The sequence below is a fragment of the Tetrao urogallus genome (assembly GCF_951394365.1).
Source record: "Tetrao urogallus genome assembly, chromosome: 6".
Classification (NCBI taxonomy): domain Eukaryota; kingdom Metazoa; phylum Chordata; class Aves; order Galliformes; family Phasianidae; genus Tetrao; species Tetrao urogallus.
This window is the reverse complement of record NC_136819.1, coordinates 13,241,825-13,261,999: the sequence shown is the minus strand read 5'-3', so window position 1 is coordinate 13,261,999 and position 20,175 is coordinate 13,241,825. Positions and strand designations below refer to the sequence as shown.

Below are 20,175 nucleotides of genomic sequence, written 5' to 3'. Positions count from 1 at the left end.
AGCATTTCCTCTCCTTCCCAAAGCACCTTCAACTAAGACCATAGGATGTTTTGCCAGTTTATACTATAAGTTTATAACTTGCAAGATTTTTTTTTTACACAGGGCAAAGTATATAAAAAAGAAAGAGATCTTATACTGTTTATGCTGCCTATACTTATCTATATTACAGAGGAACCACTGGCTATTCTGGATGATAATAAACTGCTATTTCATATTACACATTAAGGAATACACACACACATGTATATTGACTGTGCACATTATGGCACCTGCCTCAGAAAACACACTTGACTGAGGCAACATCTCTGTCACCTTCTTGTCACAAAATAAAACTCAGAAACCTGTCTATTGATTTGGAATACAATTAAGCAAGCATTTGACAACTCTCCCATTTGTGTTTTAAGGAGACCTTCAGTTTTCTTTCATTTGGTCACCTTATTGCGAGTCAGGCTGTTGTAGAGGCAGAGTCTAGAATGGTTTGTCCCTTCAGGAGGAGACCAAGGAGGCTGCATACGTTTGCCTTTACCTAGGAAAAACACAATTTAAAGAGAACTGAAAATGTAAACAAGTTTACAGTGTAACATTTCCTCCTTATCACATTGTTAGTTCAATATATATATATATATATATATATATATATATGTATGTATAATTACAGAAAACAACTCCAATCGCAGTAGTCTAAACTATGTTTGTTAGAGCTAAAGCCACTAAAATGCCACTAAAAGCAAAGTAAACACTTTCAATCTCATTTATTTTCTGCCCTCTCATTTGACACTCATTACTTTTTGATTTAAGTAACGAGGGGAAAAAAGGGTATACAAGTGAGAGCATGCAATCAATTAAGCATTAACAAAAGATCATAAACATAACACAATACTAATAAGGTGTCATGGCAGTCCTGGGATTTCTGCAATGCCACTGTTCTCACTGTGAAAGCACATCACAGATCTACAGAGAATTTGCAAAAAAGTCTTCAGAAACCTGACTTCATCTCTACAGCCAGTATCAACACTGTGTACTCAGTGGGAGAGGAGACCAAAAGGTTCAGAGAGAACTTTCCCTTTTAATTCTATATGGCTGCTATGTGCACAAGGTATTTCTGAACATTTTATTTACCATAGATACGCCCCAATTGAGCACAGGGCTCAATTCTGCCATTAAGAAAAGCAGATAAAGCTCAAGTGATATTAGTGAACAATACCCAAAGAGACTGGAAGAAGTGTAACGACTGCTTTGTGGGGAACTTTCATATTTTAAAACCTGCCCTTAAGGTAAGAAAGAATAAAGCAGTTTCAATACTTTGTAACATAGTAGAAATTCTTAAACAGTGTTACATATGCACAAATAGTGTAATATAAAATACAGAGCAAAGTGAAAGTGTTGTCAAAACAGAAAGTTTATACTTCATCAGTACATTTCAAAGCACTTTTTCTTTGCCAAGTTCCTGATTTTTGCTTTGGCATTTTCCTGTATGACCATCACCAAGATGATTGTGTCCAAAAGAAATCCTGTTTCAACAAATCAGTGTTCACAGAACAAAAACTTTTTTTTTTTTTTCCACCACAATGAATACCAAGAGCTCACTTTAAATGGTGGGACAGTAAGTCCAAGCACCACTTTTCAAAACAATGAAGAGCCATTCAACATGGAATATTCTGTACTATCTGGGGGGCATCGGACACACCTTGCCATTTTTGGAAGGGTGGAACATCCCTGTGCACTGCAGCCTTCAGCTGCTGCACGTTAAGGGTGGGACTGAGTAGGGTTATCCTTGCATTTATTTGCTTTTCTATTTTTTAACATTATTAAACTCATTTTTTAAAGGCTAGCATGAGCACGTCATCTGTCAAAGAGCTGCAGTTTGCCATGCACAGGGCTGCTTATAGCTGTAATGATGTTATGCTAGTTACTGTGTTAACCTGGAAGGGAAGCAAAACTCAAAAATACAACAAAGCTGCCAGGTTAATATATACAGTATCATCCTTAGGAATCCTCATTTAAACTGCAATTAAAATATTATATAAACTATTTGTTTTGACAATCAAATTGCCTTTCTGATTCTATCGGAGGATGTTCTTTATGAAATCTGTTTCTCTAATACCTTCATACAAATATTTTGACTGCAAACCTACAAGTTACATAAGCACCTGTGGTATAAAAAAAGGTAATCTCCTCCTCACCTCCCTCTTTTTGAATAACTGCCTGAATAAGAAAAAAAAATAACCACAGTACTCTAATAGTCTCATTAAAGGACTCCATTTGATCTCCATCTTATGGATCCACAGAAATGTGTTTATTCTATGTATTTTATTGTACGTTACTGACTTCAATGCTATAGCTGTCTATCCATAACACAGAGCATACACAGCAAGGTACGGATTTGTTTACTCTTTGATCTAGAAGATTACCCTGGTATGCTTAATTGCAGCTAAAGCTTCCCCCAGGGGAGGAAGCCTATGTGGGTTAGTCTAACAAAAGATAAAGCAGTAAAGCTTCATTATTTTTTTTTTTAGACTTATAACCAGACTAAACATGAGGAAACAAACAAACAAACAAACAAAGGAACTGAGATAAGGAGAAGAAACTGCACCCCAAAGTTCTCAGTTTGTGAGCTAGCTGCCACATTATATCCACTACATGGACACCAAGGGCAAAGCAACAGGCATGCTTTTCAGTCCGCTCAAATACATCCCTGCCAACAGCAACTTTTCCCCTGCTGAACCAAAGTTCATTTGCTCTAAGCCATTTCTGGGACACTCTGATGTATCCAAAAAACACACTGGCCTAAGAAGCCTGGCAGATCCATATGATATTTCACACTGAACACTGCAGAGCATTTTTTCAGGACTTGCAATATGTACGCACAGATCATAAAGCTAACAAGACACAATCATTGAGGAAAAGAGGCTTAACGTCAAAGATTTAACGGACAGGAAAACTGAAAGCTTTTCTTGTCTTGCCCCACCTTGATCCATGAAATCCTGCAGGCAAACAGCAGTTAGTGGCATTAAATCCGCTACCAGAGCCAGCGGTACAGCTGAGATCCCTCAACTGCTGAAAGGAAATCAATAACCAGCAGAAATGCATGGAGGCACACACATGGATATGCAACCCACTCATAGGGTCTGACTTTAACTGCTGCTCTGCTAGGAACTGAGAACAGTATGATGACAGGTTGTGAGAAGATGTCATTGGAGTCATATTAGTCAACAACCGCCAGTCAAAATGACAAACACCTTTTGCATTCATTTACAGATCTTGCAAGCACTATAAAACAGCTCTGTGTTATTATTATTATTTCATGACTCCCAGAGCAAGGCTCTTACTATAAAGCAATTACATTAGACTAGCTCACTGGAAATCATCTAAGGAGAATGATGCAGCTCCCAAAAATGCCAGCGCCCATGGTTACTCCATGACCTGGATTAACCTGTTAGTATTTCCTCAAATCATCAGCAACTCCTAAATGACCAGGATTAAAAAAGAACCCCAAACATTCCTTTCAAAATTCAGTGTTAATAACAATCTTCAGAAACAGTATGCAGTTTACCTTATTACAAGAGGGAAAAAAATCACAGAACAAATTGGGCTATTGTAGGAAACCAGCCAAAACCCACATATCCATTTACTATTCATTGGCAAACTTTCTAAAGAAAATACAAATAATCAAATTTGGATTTGATAATCAAACATTGAGGACCTCTAAAACCAAAGAGTTGTGGAAACAGCTGTAACACTCAAATAGCTCAGGATTCATCAGTTACACAGTAACAGTACACAAGAAGAATTTCATGAGCTTGAATACAAGTGGATACAGTAAACTGTAAACTGTGCAAGAGAGTACAAAAGGAAACTTTTAGTTCTCAGCAGGAAAAACCATTAGTGGCAGCTAGTTTATAACCTGCCCACCAAGTTCATATTACTCACTTGTTTGAAGTTTACAAGGGTCATTTTTTTCACTGCTGCCATCATAGATTGCTTCTATGTGTCTGTACCACCGGACAACATGGAAATACTGGTCCACAGGTGGCCCCGAAAACTTTCTGAACACCTCCACATCTGCATGTGAAAATGTGAACCCCTGGATATAACTACGAGTGCTCAGGTACTCGTTCAAAGCCTTCACCCTGGCTTCCTCTTCACTAATGCTCAGAATAAAACTGTAGCTGGAAGCTGTAAAGACAGAGGCACAGGACATTTAGTCAGCATTAAAAGAAGGAGATCCCATGACCAAAATATATCCTTATACTACACATCACCCCCTCCAAATTAGCTCTGGCAACTGACAAGAAATTTGAGAGAAATGTATTTAATACAAGATAATGAATAACTACACATTTTCGATTAATAGGTTTATGCTCACACTGTGGTACGTAGACCACCCTCTCTCCTCAGACATGAATAACACTTAAAATGAATATGATTAAAAAGATGTACAGAAGGACACTGGCATGTGCTTCTCCTTCACAACTGCTCAGTTCTACAATTTATTTGGTACATGGGCAATGCGGGTTTAATTATGCTTCATCTTTGCAAACACAAGAACGTGCTCCTACAGAGGAAGCAACCAAAGGGATCTCACAGTAATGGCATGCCCTCTGAAAGCCAGAGGATATGAAGCCTAACCCTGACATTTTCCTATGGTGATTCAACATCTGAAACTCTGTTCATGTTCAAAGCACTGTGTAAACATTAAGCCACCATCCTGCTTGGGTAGTTAGCCAAGAAAGTAATTTAAGACATGGCCAAGGACAATAACGTGTGAGGGAGGCAGTAATAGAACACCTGTCCCTATTCCCGAATCCTACAGGGATCACTGTCACAAATGCTGCTTTCTGCATTGGCAGAACCTTTTCTGCACAAGCAGCTTCCAAAGGCCAAAGCTCTTGGGAAGGGAAGGATGAAAGGTGCCCGAGGGAAGTAGGGGAAGGTGCAAGGAACTGCAGAATCATAGAATGGCCTGGATTGAAAAGGACCACAATGATCACCTAGTTCCAACCCCCTGCTATGTGCAGGGTCGCCAACCAGCAGACCAGGCTGCCCAGAGCCACATCCAGCCTGGCCTTGAATCCCTCCAGCGATGAGGCATCCACAGCCTCCTTGGGCAACCTGTTCCAGTGCCTCACCACCCTCTGTGTGAAGAACTTTAACTAAAAAGTTTTTTTCACAGAAATATTATCAGTTAGGACCTCACGAGCAACTCATTTCCTGCATGAAAATCAATTATTAAAGTAAGCTAGTAAAAATTAAACAGCTGCTCTCAAGGAAAAGAGGAACTCTGATAAGAGGGAAATGGCAGCTTGATGCCGAGTACATTTGTGTTTGACTTTCTTGAGCACAGCAAGATAAGTGGCACATCACTTTAGAGCCCATCAGAACAAATGTAAAAAATCAGAGGTAGAAAAAATAAAAACTAAAAGTCACCAACAATACTAAAAATTCATACACTGAGGCAGAATTGCCCTATGTTCCCAGTCCTCCTCAAGGGCTGTCCATGTAATCGTTAATTCCAAATAAGGAGTAACAAGTCAGTAATGGTTCACAGTGAGGCTGTACACCTAGCCTTACCCAGCTGAATGGGATGTGGCTTTGGCTCACACAGTTACTTTTACTACAGACTTTTCAGGCTCCCAAATATTTACTGATATTTATCAACGTGGAACTTTACATGTTTATACAGATTAAGTAGTTTGAAACAGTTACCTTCAAGAACTATGGAAACCTAAGACAAGTGAATTTTGTGTCCATGAATCAAATGATGGAAAAACAAATGGCAGGGATAATCTGTGTAAAAATGAAACTATATCTCAAAGAAAAGATCTTTAAAGATCTGTTGCAAGGAAAGCAACACTCCACTCACTAAGTATTATTAGGGTTATTATGGCCATTAATCATACACCAGGCTGCTAATGGGAATCAACTCAGTGTATCTGAAACAGTATAACTGCTTTCCAACCACATCTATAAACCAATCTAAAAGGGGAAGTTGTACAAACACACACACAAATAAAACAAAGATGACAGAACCCGTATGCACTACTTCTAGTGAGGAGAGGCAGCAAACGCGGCTCGTACCAGTTCAGTCCTGGTAAGCAGGATAGACAAAATTCATTTGAACAATCTCAGTGCACACATTAATACCTGAAATTATAAGTCTGACATTATGCCTCAGTGTAAGAGCAGCCAACTCAGAAGTATAATGCATCAGAGAAACCAGTTAGCCCAGGGAACCTAATAGAAGGGATGTCTTTATGTTGAGAAAGATCACTGACTCAAATTCAGCTCCTACAAAGAATGAATACAATAACACTGTACTTGGAAGGCAGCATACCACAGAGAAGTAGTGCCATTTGTTTTTATGGAAAACAAATCAGTCAAGACTATCTTTCTATAAAAGTCTGTTCCAATCTCCTTGCTATCACAATAAAAACAGGAGTAGTCACTCTGCAGAAGTCTGTTTTCCTGGTATTTACACCTGTACTCTCAATCCCTCCCTGTCAGGATATCACAATACCTTCAATTCATTACACATTCCCACTGAAATACTTCCTGGTCTTTCTTCATGTACTTTCCTCACAAACCTCAGCAACTCCAGGCTCTCCTACATCTCTGACCCATCTTCGCTCAGTCTGCCAGCTGTCTGCAAAGGGACAGCCCACTGCAGAATTTAATTAACACCAACCTATGGATTCAACAACTATCGAGAGAGACAGGCCAATGGACACATACGGCACCAAGTTTCCTAACACTGGTCTTTAAGAACCTATGCTAATAAATTGATTATTCTCTTGAACTATAATTTTCTCTTTTCTCCTAAAATAGAAACTGCAGTTGCTGCTTCTCAGCAGCACTGGGAAGCGTCTTCTTGGCTACAGAGCTGTTGCATAAGAATGCTGAATTCACTCATGTGAATGGAATGATCCACAGATTCTAAATCACATCACCTGTGAGCAGCTCCATTCAGAAAACAAGCACTGTGCACAAAGTGGTGGAAAGGAAGCAAAACAACCTTCAAAAATCCTAAGAATGAATACTGCTAATGTAACGCTCTCCCATTATTACAAGTTGTTTCAAAAAAATTCCACTGTAGACACTAATACAGCCCTCACACAGTAATTGCTGGTGTGCAGTCTCTTTGAGCAATGTAATTGTCACGCATTCTTCTTTCCATACGCAGAAGGCTTTGGTGACAGCTGGGGGTACTGGGAAACAGGCTGGAAGGCTGCAGCAAACACAGACTCAAAGGAATACGCAAACAGCTTTCAAAGTTTAATCGTGAGGTGAGATACACATTATAACAAATTCGATGGAAATTTTCACTTTTATTCATTTGAAAAAGGTAACAAAAGCATAATGTCCCCAAACCATCTGCTCCTTGAAAAAGGAAACAAAAGCTTCCAAAAACCTCTGTTCCTTGTAGGTTCTGACAGCAAAGTGTATACAGGAAAGCCATAAACCAGGCAGTAAGGTCACTTAAACAGAAAACAGAAGCTATTTTGCTTCAGGGAAGAATTAAGTTTCCTGGGCATCCCTGAACCTGCTGACCTTGTGGGTCACACCTGTAAGCCAACCGGAACGCCCTGGGGTTTCTGTGGTTGCATTCTCTGAGAGGAAACCTTAGTATTCGGAGTATTTTCAAGAGTCATTTCTTGTCCAACTGGGCTTTCACAAAATAAAATAATTCATAAAAGAAGCTGGTATTACTGCAGCTCCAAACTGAGAGCCAGAAATGGGGCTTCCCTAGACTCCCATGGGGATCAGGGTGGGGATCAGGGTGCTGATAGCAGTTATGGGGTTTTAGGACAGGCATATCCCACCACGGGAGTTGCTCAGACCTATTCACTTCAGCCCTATGAGTTCCACTTTCCATTTTCCCAGACTGAAACCAGATCACAGTCCAGGTCCAGCACCAGGGCTGTTCTGCCATGAAGGAATGGAACTAAAAACGTTTCTTAAGTGCACTCAGAATTCAGCGTTTGGTGTCAGACTAAAACGCTGACAAAAAAAACGGGGCTTGGAAATGGGCATTTCTGGACACAGGAATGGTAAGAAAAGAGGGAAATAACTTTTAGCAATCAAGAAAAAAGGGACAAAATCTTAGAACCTCAGCTGGAATGACACAAATTTCCAGCCCCTGACGTACCATCGTGGTATTTCACTCTTGTACGACTGGTATTCCGAGTTTATATTTGCTACCGGAGAGCCCCGTCCCTCCTTCCATACGGAAGAGAACAGGCGCAAATAAAGAAGATGATAATAAAATAATAAAAACCCGTCGAGAAAAAAAAACAGAAGTTGCACCTCAGAAATACGTCGCGGTGGGGAAGGCGGCGGCGACCCCGCAACGCACTTTTGTGGGAGGGGGGAGATCGAGGCGACGTCCCCGCCGCCATTTCGCGCCCCGACGCCCCCCGCCGGCCGCCATTTCGCGCCCCCCAGCACCTCGCGCGCCGCCTGACAGAAGCGCCGCTTGGCGGCCCCCCCGCCCCGCCGCGTGACGTCACGGCGCCCACCTGACGCTCTGACAGCGGCCGGGGCCATGACATCATCCCGGCGAACGCCCTCAGCGCCTCCACGGCACCGTGACAGTCCCGGAGAACGCCTCCCCTCGCCTCGCCGGGCCCCCTGGGATGAGCCGCGACTCCCTCCGCACACCTACCCTGTTCGGCTGGGGCCGCTGCCATCCTGCCGCCTCCACCTCTCGCCGCCGAGCTGATGCAACAGCGTGCCCGGAAGCGGCTCCCGCCTCGCCCCGCCCAGCCCGCGCTACGCTACTTCCGACCTGTGGTCGCTATGGCAACCGGCCCCGCGCCTCTCGGCCCCGCCCTCAGCGCGCCTTCCCGCCTCGCGAGGGACGGCCGGGCGGGCGTCGCGCGGCTGGGCTCGTCTCAACCGCCGCCATTTTGTGCGTAGGGTTCTTCTCGCGCCCAGCCCCATCCCTCGGCCAAGAACCAGCTCCAGCCTTTATCTTCAGTGAGTTTTTATTGCCGTACTTTGAACATTTCACATACCACGTGCTCCCACCACAAATGAAATGCGATTATCTCGTAAACAAAAATAAGGCAGTTCAGTCAAAAACTGCAACAGGTGTTCTTGGCTCCACAGAGCACAAGAAAGGTAGCTTCTTTCCTCACAGCTTCACAAAGGAAAGGCAAACTCAGAAGCTCAGAGCTCCTAAATTGCCACTGGCACCTGAGTTTTCACATTGTATTACTCAAAAAAACCCAAATCAAATAAAATAAAGCAAATATTGCTGCTGGAGTCTTGTCACAACTCAGCACAGGCTGTATTAAATGACTTCCAGCCCGCGTGCAGGTAAGAAGGGCATCACATCCACACAGCCGCTGTTACCTGCAGCTTACGACATCCTCACTTATACAAGCTTCCTATATACATACAGGAACATTTCTGAAATTCATTGGAAATGTTAAGCTGTAGCTTCTATTTTACTTATAATGTTATTACTTGTTAAAGTGTGGACTATTTTACTGTAAGCCCTGGTATCTATATCCCTTAGCTCATCCAGTAACTTAATAATAGTTTGTTTCTCCCCCAGCATGTTTTTCCAGGTGAGAAGCATCTGATAAGATTGCTCGTCTGTGTTATTAGGCCACTTATATGCAATTTTATCAATAACATTTTCCTCCAGATGAGTTCTCATAAGCTTCCTCCATTTATTCACCGGTACTGTATTTATAAAAGCAAAAAAGCAATCCATTTGTTCTGAAAAGGAAAAAAAAAAAAAAAAAAAAAAAGCATATTACTTCAGGTTCCAAAATATAGTACTTTCCCCTGCAACCAATATGCACATTTCCCAATCACTTTTTAGCTAATGCATGCACGGACTAAACAGTGGCAGCAAGTTTAGGCTTGTCATCTAAGAAGCAATAGGACGAACAGGCTTCCTACTTACCTTAAGAAACTAAAGGTACCAGTCTGTACATCTAAAAAGTATTCTCAAGACAAAATATTATTCAGTAACGGAGGTTTTAGGGAATATTTCACTGACTTGCATGTTTTTACTTAGTCTTAACACAGCTACTCAACTGTAGCCTTTAAACATCTCACTATGCTATCCGTGTAGGCATGCCATGCTAAAACTAGCACTAACAAAGCCTATCACTTTGATATCCAGCACCTCAGCTTGCCGGTTACTTGTAGGGCTTTGACACAGTCTCACTTATAACAGACATTTGTCAGAACTCCTATTCTGATGTGCACCTCAGTCATTAAGGAAGTCCCACTGCTGTCATATAGACTTTTTTTATACATACTGACATATTCTTTACTGTGCTTATTCTTCAAAGTAAGAATGTATTATACTTCCAGAAGATCTGTGCATCAAAATAATCTGCCACAGTGATTATGACTTAAATACCGTAATAATTCTATTTTAGCATCTTACATTCAAATGAAAGCCTTATAGACTTAAGCAATATTCATTAGTCTCCTTGAACTATTCCTTCAGTGTATACTAAAGTCAACAAGAAAAAGCAAATTCAAACTACTTGACCATTTGTACAATACCTTTTTGAGTCAGATCTTTAACAATTATTTGACATTTTTGCTTTCGTACCTGTGACAAAAAAAAAGTTGGACCATTACTGTAGCATGTCAGAACACTTAATTCACAATTAAGTGAGCTTAACTTCTGAGCTAGTCAATAGTTTACTTTCAGTGTATATGTGCCAATAAAAGAGTGGGGAAAGCTTCATAGCACAGCTGAAAAAAATTGAGTAAAGAAAACAGCACGCTGAAAGCAGATGTGCTACTTACTATCTAAGAAGTGAAGCAACAAGGCAACATATTTGCTGCTATTGCAAAAGAACTGCTCTTGTACAAACACTGAACAAAAAGGTGAGAGGTACTGCAGATTAAAGGCTGAACTGAAGTTTGCTTTCCCAAGATATCACTTCCCATATTTTCTACCGTATCTTTTAAGCGAAGGCTCCACTTCCTTATAATACTGTCTTGAAAACAGCATCTATTACTGTGGAAATTACTAATGGAAGAGGGAAGAGGTTAATTCAAATTATACCTATATCAATAAAAAACATTATGAGATTATTTTTCCCTGACTTACCATACGATATGCTGGCATCTTAACACCCCTTCCTGCACACTGGGCATTTGGTTGAAAAGTAGGATTACAACTATTTTTTGTAGATGATGACCAGTTTTTGATCCTCTTCCAACATTCTTGTGTTTGGTACCACAAGTTCTTCTGTGAGATGGTGCCTCTCTCATAAGACACAGCATTGTTTTCCTCTGGAGATGTGCTTTTCACTTCCAAATTAACACTATCGTACGCTTGGCTCTCTGGGTTCTCATCAGAGTTCTCACTGTCTGGATGGGATGCATTATTTTCAGTTATCTTCACTTCTGATAAAAGTGTGTTATCTTCATATGCCTATAAAGAAAAATAACTTATTTTAGAAGTTTCATAGACAGAGCTCTGTGGACAGTTTAGAGGAAGAAAACAGAATACTTGAAATCACCAGTATCAAAGAAAAAAATAGGAGAGGTGCTGATTAAGTTAAAAAAAAATATGCAACACAGCCTTTATAGATGTATTTCAATCAGTCTTAGAGCCTGAACTCTTCACCTTGCTGGCTGCTCTGCTTCCTCTAGACTGCATGGTAACTCTCATAATCTATCCACAACAACTGCAAGGAATTTTTGCATGTATTTTCACTGCTTGCTCCTCCCTGGGTATAGAAGAGGCATACCCCTTCTAAGCAGGAAAGAATGCAGTTGCCACAGTGCACCTAAGCTAAAACGACCAATCAGCCTGCTAACAGGCTTTAAACCTATCACTGTATGAAGTTCAGAGCTTTGCTGAGCTGACAAACCATTATCAGCTCTCTGTGAGTGTACTAATATGCACTTGCTTGTTTTTAAGTAGTTTTTCCTCACATTCACACAACAGACCCAGTTCAAAGAAGGTACCAGAGCAAACTGTATATCTTTAGCTAGGGGAATAAAAGTAGGGGGAAGTATCACTTTCTGCATTATCAATGCATTAAATAAGCCTGTGATCACAGTTCCCCTCAGGGTGACAGTGACCCACAGGGAGTAGTAGAAGCATGAAACAGACCAGCATGTATAGAGTTTATCAGCTTGTGTTAAAAGCAAAAGTTTTCAGGCAGCATTAATTTATTTATTTGAAGTAGAAAGTAAGGACAAGTGTTAATTGTTTCTCCCATAAGACTTGGTTTTAAGATACATTCCTCCCATAAGCAACTGGACACTTTGTATGAGGTCAGTAGCCACACAGCACCAGCACACATAGGCAGGGATGCGACAGGAGCCACCCCACTCAGCACATGTGTAGTTTGGCTCTATCTTCACTGAATCCATTTTAAGGATGCAAATGAAATAAACAAGCTGCTCCTATCTACAGAGAAAGTTCTTATATAGGTCACCTAAAGGCTTAGAGCATGGTTGACTCACAGCTGCTGACCAGTTTGGGAAATAAGATAGCAGCAATATACTTACAGTGCATGTGTTTTACTGCACAATATGTTCACTAACACTCTCAAGGACGATGTGCTGGTGCTTCAAGTGTCTGGTCTGAGGACCATGCAACTCTCCAGTTATCTTAATTACAGTAGCATGAATTCTCTAAGTACATGGGTAGTGCAAGTCATGCTTGTTACAGTTACTTTGTAGGTAAGCATCATCATATACAAGTTTGTGATTACAGTCCACTACAGTTTTATTCAAAAAAAAAGAAAAAAAAAGTAGTTATTTCTGCCTGTTCCTATACTACACCAGTTTGACCAGGTATTTTGCCATGTTCCTTCATCAGCTTCTACAAGAACATGAAGCACTGTGAACCTGGCCAGGGTGCAGGAAGAAACAACCTGACAAAACCTATTGGATGATTCATATATTTGAGCCACTTATGGACCTTAAAAAAAAGAAAAGAAGAATTTAAGGTAATGTTTTGATGACCGCTCAATTCTGTCCCTTCAGTCTTTGAATATTTGTGACATTTAAAATGCATTTAATTACTTGAAATGTTTAACTAGTAAAATTAGACAAAAGCTCATGCATAAAGGGAGTAGTACTTGTATTGGGTAAGAAACAAAAAAGACGCATGTATTTTTCTGCTACATGCGCCATGAGGAATGTGGATCCTTTTCTTAAATTCTGAAGACATTTTAGGGCCTGGTGTTAAGCATCATTAACTACTCCACTGACATCAAACTTCTTTATATCTTGCTGTGCAGTTAGGAGTGTAACTTTATTCAGAAAATTCTAAATAGAGAAGCTAAATACTATTTAACTAGTCCAGTCTTATCTCACTAAATACAAGACTAGAAATCATGTAATTCAGTTGGAAGGGACCTACAGAGATCATTAAGTCCAATTGCCTTGAGACCAAAAGCAAGTTATTAAATGGCACTGTTTTCTGACTGTGTAGAAGTAAGGTTCTTAAACAGTCCTTGACTACAGGGTGGCCAGGGTGAAAACAGCTTTATCAGCTAAACATGCATCAGCAGCAAGCCTTAGTGTGGTAAGCCATTTGCAGGGCTGTCACCCTGAACTGGCATGCTCTGAGCCCTGAACTCCTTGATTTACGGGACAGTCTTGGATCAAGGCATTAGACTGTAGGTCCTGCTTCGTAGCTTGCAGGAGACTCAGTTACTTTGTCTGCTGACCACAAGGAGTAATCTTACAGTCTAGCTTTCCTTGCATTTTGAGTATATCAGCATGCAGGAAAGAGATAGCTGTCACTTCTGAGGAATACAAGCACGAAGTAACAAATAACCAATTGAATCAAAGCATCGCTCAGCAACAGCTTGAAGTGAACACTTGTACTTAGCCTATTTCCTCCCTTACCCCCCCAGTTTTGCAACATCTGGGACACAGGCTCTGTAATATTTCCAAAGCAAGAACCAGGAAGGCCAATTTCAATGGAAGTGAATACATGAAATATAAAATCAACTAGCTGCACCTCAGGAACACATCCCACCAGAGGCATATAGGGAGACAGAAGGAAAATCAGGAGCTGTGTAACAAGCAGTTAGTCATGCAAAACTTCATCCTTTATATACTTACCAGGCCCCTCTCTTCTTTGTCAGAGAAAGTGGCTGGAAAATAAAATTAAAGCTTAAGATACTTCTGGAAATTGCTGTAAATTAAACACAGCTAAACTCACGCAGTAGTTATATATAATAGACTTGTTACATAAGCCAAAGCTCCAGAACCAGTCATTAAGTTTCTTTGAAAGGACAGACTTTACATGGAGAACTGCCCTTAGCTTCCACCAACAGTGGAAACAGTGACAAGCAGTCCTGCTGCATGAGACAGGTCTCAAAATGCAGTTTGGATTTTAAGCCCCTCCTTCAAAACACTCTCCCCATCCCCAAGCCTATGCCTCTTAGGCATTTTCATGAGCTATTGCAATAGCTAAAGAAAAGGCAGAGATTGTTTCTACTGCAATAAATGCAGTAAGCTGTGGTTTGAATAAAGTTGACTTTAAAACTTTCAAATCATTCCCAACATTCTCATTTAAGCTATTCACAAAAAAACTTCAACATGCAGGAAAGGAAAAATTTTTCTCCGACAAATTTATAAATCTCTACAAGATTAATTGACAGTGGACATATCAACATTCGTACTAAGTTGTTAAAATGGCACAAGGGCAGTGAAATATATGAAAACCTTCACAGCCAAATCCAATGAATGTAAGTAATTAATGATCTGATTAGTTGCTACTTCTTGCACCCTACCTCTGAGCTCACTACTCATTTTTCTTATACCTTCATTAATACTATGAAGTAAATGAGGACCTCCCTTTACACACCCTGTGCTAAGCCTTGAGGCTAAAGCATCCATTCAGTTAAAGCCTGTAAGTTTTATTTACTGGATAAAACTGCTCTTCATTTTTCTCAGGCCAAACAACCTGGAGCTTGCCTATTAAGCAGGCCCCATATGATAATGTCAAGAACAAGGATAGCCTCGGTGCATATTCTGCCTTTTTCTGCAAAGTTTGTGGATACTAATAAAGCAGAGTTACCTTTACCACTCTTACACTTCCTTATTGCGCAGAACACAAGCAAACCAGCAAAAAAAACAGCAACCAAAATTATTGCAATCATCCAAGTAAGATATTTATTTCCTGCAAATGAAAATGAACAGAATTAGAGTTTGAAGCAGTTCTCAGATGAGATAGTTGTAAGTGTGAGCCTTCCTTGCTACAGAACAAACTAAGCTACACATTAGTATAATGTCCCAGCTGTTGTGGAAGACATGCTGGGTATTTCAGGTGACCTGAATCCAAGTACAGGTTTCCATTGCACATCATTATTCCAATAACAGTGAGGGATTCTGTACAGTGTCACAATACAAAACCCACTAAGCTTTCAGAAAAGAGAACATGCAAGAAATGAGAGAAAAAAAAGTACACAAAAGATGGCATTTCAGTACTTCCAATAGGGCCCATTCCTTCCCCCCAGAAAAAAGTCACACTATACACAGCTTCTTGGACATGCTAAATATTAGAAGTGTTTGTACCATCCACCACTTCCAACAGCATCGCTGTTGATACTCCAAGAACCCTTAGCATATCTGCAGCTTTTTCACCAGTGTAACCCTTTCCTTGCAGTGAAGTTTAAGATATTTGTCTCTCCAACTCATTTGGGAACCTGTCTCTATCAAATAACTCCTAGGCTAAAACACAAGAAGTCTTAAATATGCTGCAGTAGTTCAAGCTATTGTGTCATAATCTCCAATTCATACACCCAGTAGACAAGCCAAGTAATACTTGTGTACCAGACCTTGGTCAGGTAAGCCACATCCTAGGTCCATTGTAGCATTGCAGATCTGCACAATTTTTTTCCCTTCTGGACACCTAAAGTCAATGGCAATACAGAGGTTTTTAGAAACATTTGCAGCTCTGTCCATGCCAGTTCATTTTCTGGCAAAGCTTAGAAACATTAACAGAACTTGAATAGATGACATTAGGAATTCATCTTTCAGTTTTAAAAGATCCTACATTGATTAAGTAAAAGAAAAAGCTTATGTATGTTAGCCTCTAAGTTGAGGAAAAAGGGGTAGATGCATTATTCATTCAGTTTCCTCCAACAGGAAGTTCTACCTCCCTGAGTTTCAGGGTGGCTGCTACAAAGCTTATTCAGTTACCAATATGGGGAACAGCACTAAACTTACACAGGAAGTGTAAGCATGCAGCCATATGCAACAAGACGGACAGGATCGAAATCTGCAAATTCTAGGTTTGAACCTCATGTGTTTCATCACCTAGAGCTCAGAAGCATGACCAGCACCATTAGGCTTCAAGGGGATTATTTACAGACAAATAGCACATGGTAGGCATGACACAGATTGGGCCACAGCTGTTAAGTCTAGAAAGAACATGGTTGCTTCAGTACCCTATTTAACTTACATTCGACTGCATTTCTGACATATTTCACAGCCTTCAGCAGGGCAGAAGTATCCCTGTTTGCATTGGCATTCAGTGTCACTCGTCACAGTACAGGTTCTTGAAGTTATCTGGTCTAAAAAACAGGAGTTAGAAAACAAAGTTGTGGCTCTGCACAACTGTGCACAAGTTGTATGCTGGTCATAAATGTGATTTATTTTTCCCAACTTCAATATTCTCAACAACTAGAAGTGCAAAAGCAGCAGAGGACCAGGCTTACTTCAAGGATTAAGGGGCCTGAAGTTAAAGATTTAATTGAAATTTTTCTTGGTACCGTCTTTGCACTGTCTGCACAGCAAGCATTCTTCCAAGCCATTTGCATGGGCAGTGTAATCTCTTCCTTCGGTGCAGGAGGCACATATTCCCTTTGAACGCGGAGTACTGCAGTGCTCAGCAACATAAGTACCTGTGGAAGAGGAGAACTGGTGGCCGCAGCAGCACTCTCAGAATGTTACAACATAAAACCATTTTTAGTCAAAGTTCAACCCTTCCTGCAAGCAAACAGCCTAACACAGGAACCAAGGGGCACCAAATGGTCAGGAAGCACAATCACAACAAAGGCAGCAGCCATCCAGGCCAAGGAACAAGTATGATTCATTACAACAGCAAGATATTGCTCACGTGGCAAGTGCCATCTTGCTGGAAGGGACATGGCAGGCACAGGAGATTTGCTTGTGCAACAGAAACAATCCAGGAGGTCTCTCATTTCCATCCAAATTCTTTAAATTCAGCCTATAGCTCTGTGATACTACCCAAAGGCAGGGTACTTCTCTGCACAAAGCTGCGTTGACTGCACAAGGAGAGAAACGGGGAGAACAAATGCAAGGTGAAGTTCTACACACAGAACTATCAGAATTCCTCTGGGCCAACTGCTAGAAACAAAGAAGCCACCCGACTTTGAACACTTCATCCTCAGAATAGGCAGAGATTTTTCAGAACTGCTGCCAAGGCGCCTCACCCAGCCCTTGTTGCACAATATCCTGCCGCGAAATAAAGGCCGGCGCCGAGGAGCCACCGGCAGCACCAGCTGGGCCTGCGCTCCTCCCTGATGGAATGTGGAATAGCGGCACCTGACATAGGGGGAAACGGCCGCTGCCTTCCTGGAGTCTCACCTGCCGGGCACAGCATGCAGCAAATGCCTTCATACAAGTACTCTCCCTCTCCGCAGACTTCTGCGCCGCTTCCGGGCATTGTCAGCAGGGTAACCTACAGCAGAGACCAACAGGTGTTTTCAGGTGATTCATTGTGGATAGCGATCTCGGGGAGATGGTTCTGTGAGCTCACGGGAAAGCCACAAGGGAACCCAGACTAATTTCTGTTAAGTGTTCTGCTCACAGCGGTAATTACAGTCACAAAGGATAGGTTAGGGCAGCACCGCGCTTAGAGCCGCAGCTAAAGTGCTGTAGGAAAGCTGCTCCGCCTCCCCCCCTCCATCTCTCCGCTCATTCACCGGCGACACACTTCGGAGGCTGTTTTGTACCTCTTACGAGGGATTCGTTTCGCTCTCCTTCGCCACGTTTACTGTGTTATTTTAACTTAGAAAGCTCTGCGTCTTCCGTGGGACAAGCAGAGGGAGAGCCCAGTGAATTCTCAGACGGCATTTCTCCCTCGCTCCATAATCTTCAGCAGAAGACAAGTTAGTAAGACATAACGGAGAGTTACTGCAGCCACACGAGCGCTAGCAGTAAGTTTCCGCCCTCCGAAAGAAGCCTGTGTGGCTGCGCGGCACCTCCCGCGGAGCGACACGAGGAACGAAAGCAGCCAGGTGCGCGGGGCCGGCCAAAGGGCGGGCCAGAGAGAGGTGAACTATGGCAGAAGAGTGGGTCCCGAAGATGGGACGGCCCCGAAGCTCCGCTTCGGCTCCGCGAGCGGCCGACTTAAAGCCGGGAGCACTCCGTTCTGCCGCCGCTCCACCCTTCCGACTTTCTCTCCGCGAGACACCGAAAGTTTTCCCCATAATTGCGGGCTTCGCGAACCCCTCAATTTCACAATTAGATAACAGAGCGCTATTAAAGATTTCACTCCCGCTTTATCGCTTCCTTTCCTACGAGGAGAGGAAGAGCCGCAGCCTCTCTTGCGCTACTCCAGACGTCCCACGCCTCTACGGGCTCAGGAGAGCTTTGTTACCGCGGCTCCAAATCCCGAAACACAAATTAAAAAGGAGCTACTAAAGAACTTCTGTCGGTAGCAAAGGCGGAAAACTCCATGGGGCAGGCCGGGCCGGCTGGCCCAGGTCAACGCGAGGGAACATTTTACCCTCCTGGGATGACCCAGGGCAGACAGCGGACGGGCATCAACCCCTCCCCCCCACTCACCACCCTCCCTGCCCCGGCACTCACCAGCAGCAGTCCCACCGCCCACGTTCCCATCGCGGCGCCCGGCCCAGCTTCAGTGCGCTGCCCTTCGCTTACGGCTAAACTCAAAGCGAGGTGCCTCCGCCTCCTTTTTTATAGGGCCCAGCCCCATCTAGCCTCCGCCCCGCGGTTGAACAAGAAAGGGCATCGGGCAGCAACTACGCAAGTATGTCGAAAACGCGCTTCTGAGCGGGGGTCCCACGTTAGGGTATGTCCCGGTAGCTTCCTTTGCACTTAACAAGAGCAGGAGGAAGCTGGGGTGACACGTTGGGAATTGGACCGGTTCCTGGCTTTCCAACCAAACCTCTCATCCTGTTGCTAAAGGGCTGATTGCTGATCGTACAAAAGAGAGGCAAAGGCTGGAAGAATTGCTCAAAACTCACACAAACAGGGTGCATAACCGGGCTTTCTTAATTGCCAAAAGGTTTCTTGAATTTTTCAACATCAGGGTACTGCTCCCGGACAAATAACAGCAGCATAACTGGCATGTAGCAGCATTCACCTCCAGATGTTGAAATTGGATCAAAAATAATAGCATAAGAACACCTAGATATTTTCTTTGGGGATTATTTTTCAATCCCTTGTGGCAGTGGCATTAAATGTCAGAAACGTCTCTGCTGATGCGTAATTAATTTCTGTAGATTAATAGTTTCTTTCATTGAAGTATTCCTCTCACGGTAACATTTATTTTATTTGACTGCAGTAACAAGTCCCAGTGAAATCCCTGTGGATGTGTAGTTTTGCAAAATGGAAAGGATCCAAAGAACGTGAAGCATTCATCTCACACTTTATAAAGGCTTCCTGTTCGGCACTGCTTTTCTTTGGATCAAATTGGTTTGTGTGTTTTTTTTTTTGTTTGTTTGTTTTTGTTTTGTTTTCTTTGTGGGTTTTTTTTTTTTTTTTTGTGACTATTATTTTCTCAAACCCAGATTAGTATATATGTATATATTTACTTATTTTGACACCAGTCAAATATAACTATTCCCTTGGAAGAGCAGAGGCTCCTCTCAGTGGCTTTGTCCCAAAGGGGGATGTGCCTGATGAGGAAGGCTGTGCTGACAGGCCAGAGATGTGCAGAAGTATTCAAAGTAAGATTATGCAGGAAATTAGTAGGTATGTTTGCACAACTTCAGGAGCAAATATTTCCAAGGTCCGTATAGGACCTTGCATAGCCAGAGGCTGAACACTATTCCATAGGCACAGGCCAGGGGGACAGGCTTCCTTGAGATTTACCCTGTATGGATCAGACTTTCTCAGAAGGGAGTGGCTCAGATGATGCATTCCAAAAGGTGTTGAAGATGTTGACATTCTTCAAGGATGAAGAATCCTTTGTTTCTTTGGAGAATTTTTCTTGATCAATCAATCTCA

The 20,175-nt window shown here is 42.2% G+C and overlaps 1 protein-coding gene across 1 annotated transcript; it reads right to left on the bottom strand.

The window, feature by feature from the left end:
- Positions 1–9,430: 9,430 nt before the first annotated feature.
- On the bottom strand, positions 9,431–18,410 carry LOC306947947 (tumor necrosis factor receptor superfamily member 10B-like; the record flags this gene model as incomplete). Its single annotated transcript, XM_079537409.1, has 10 exons — positions 9,431–9,726; positions 10,531–10,579; positions 11,087–11,413; positions 14,071–14,102; positions 15,032–15,133; positions 15,792–15,865; positions 16,418–16,529; positions 16,728–16,859; positions 17,566–17,659; positions 18,183–18,410. 10 exons carry the CDS (start codon positions 18,408–18,410, stop codon positions 9,431–9,433), a joined length of 1,446 nt encoding a protein of 481 aa, XP_079393535.1.
- Positions 18,411–20,175: the final 1,765 nt, after the last annotated feature.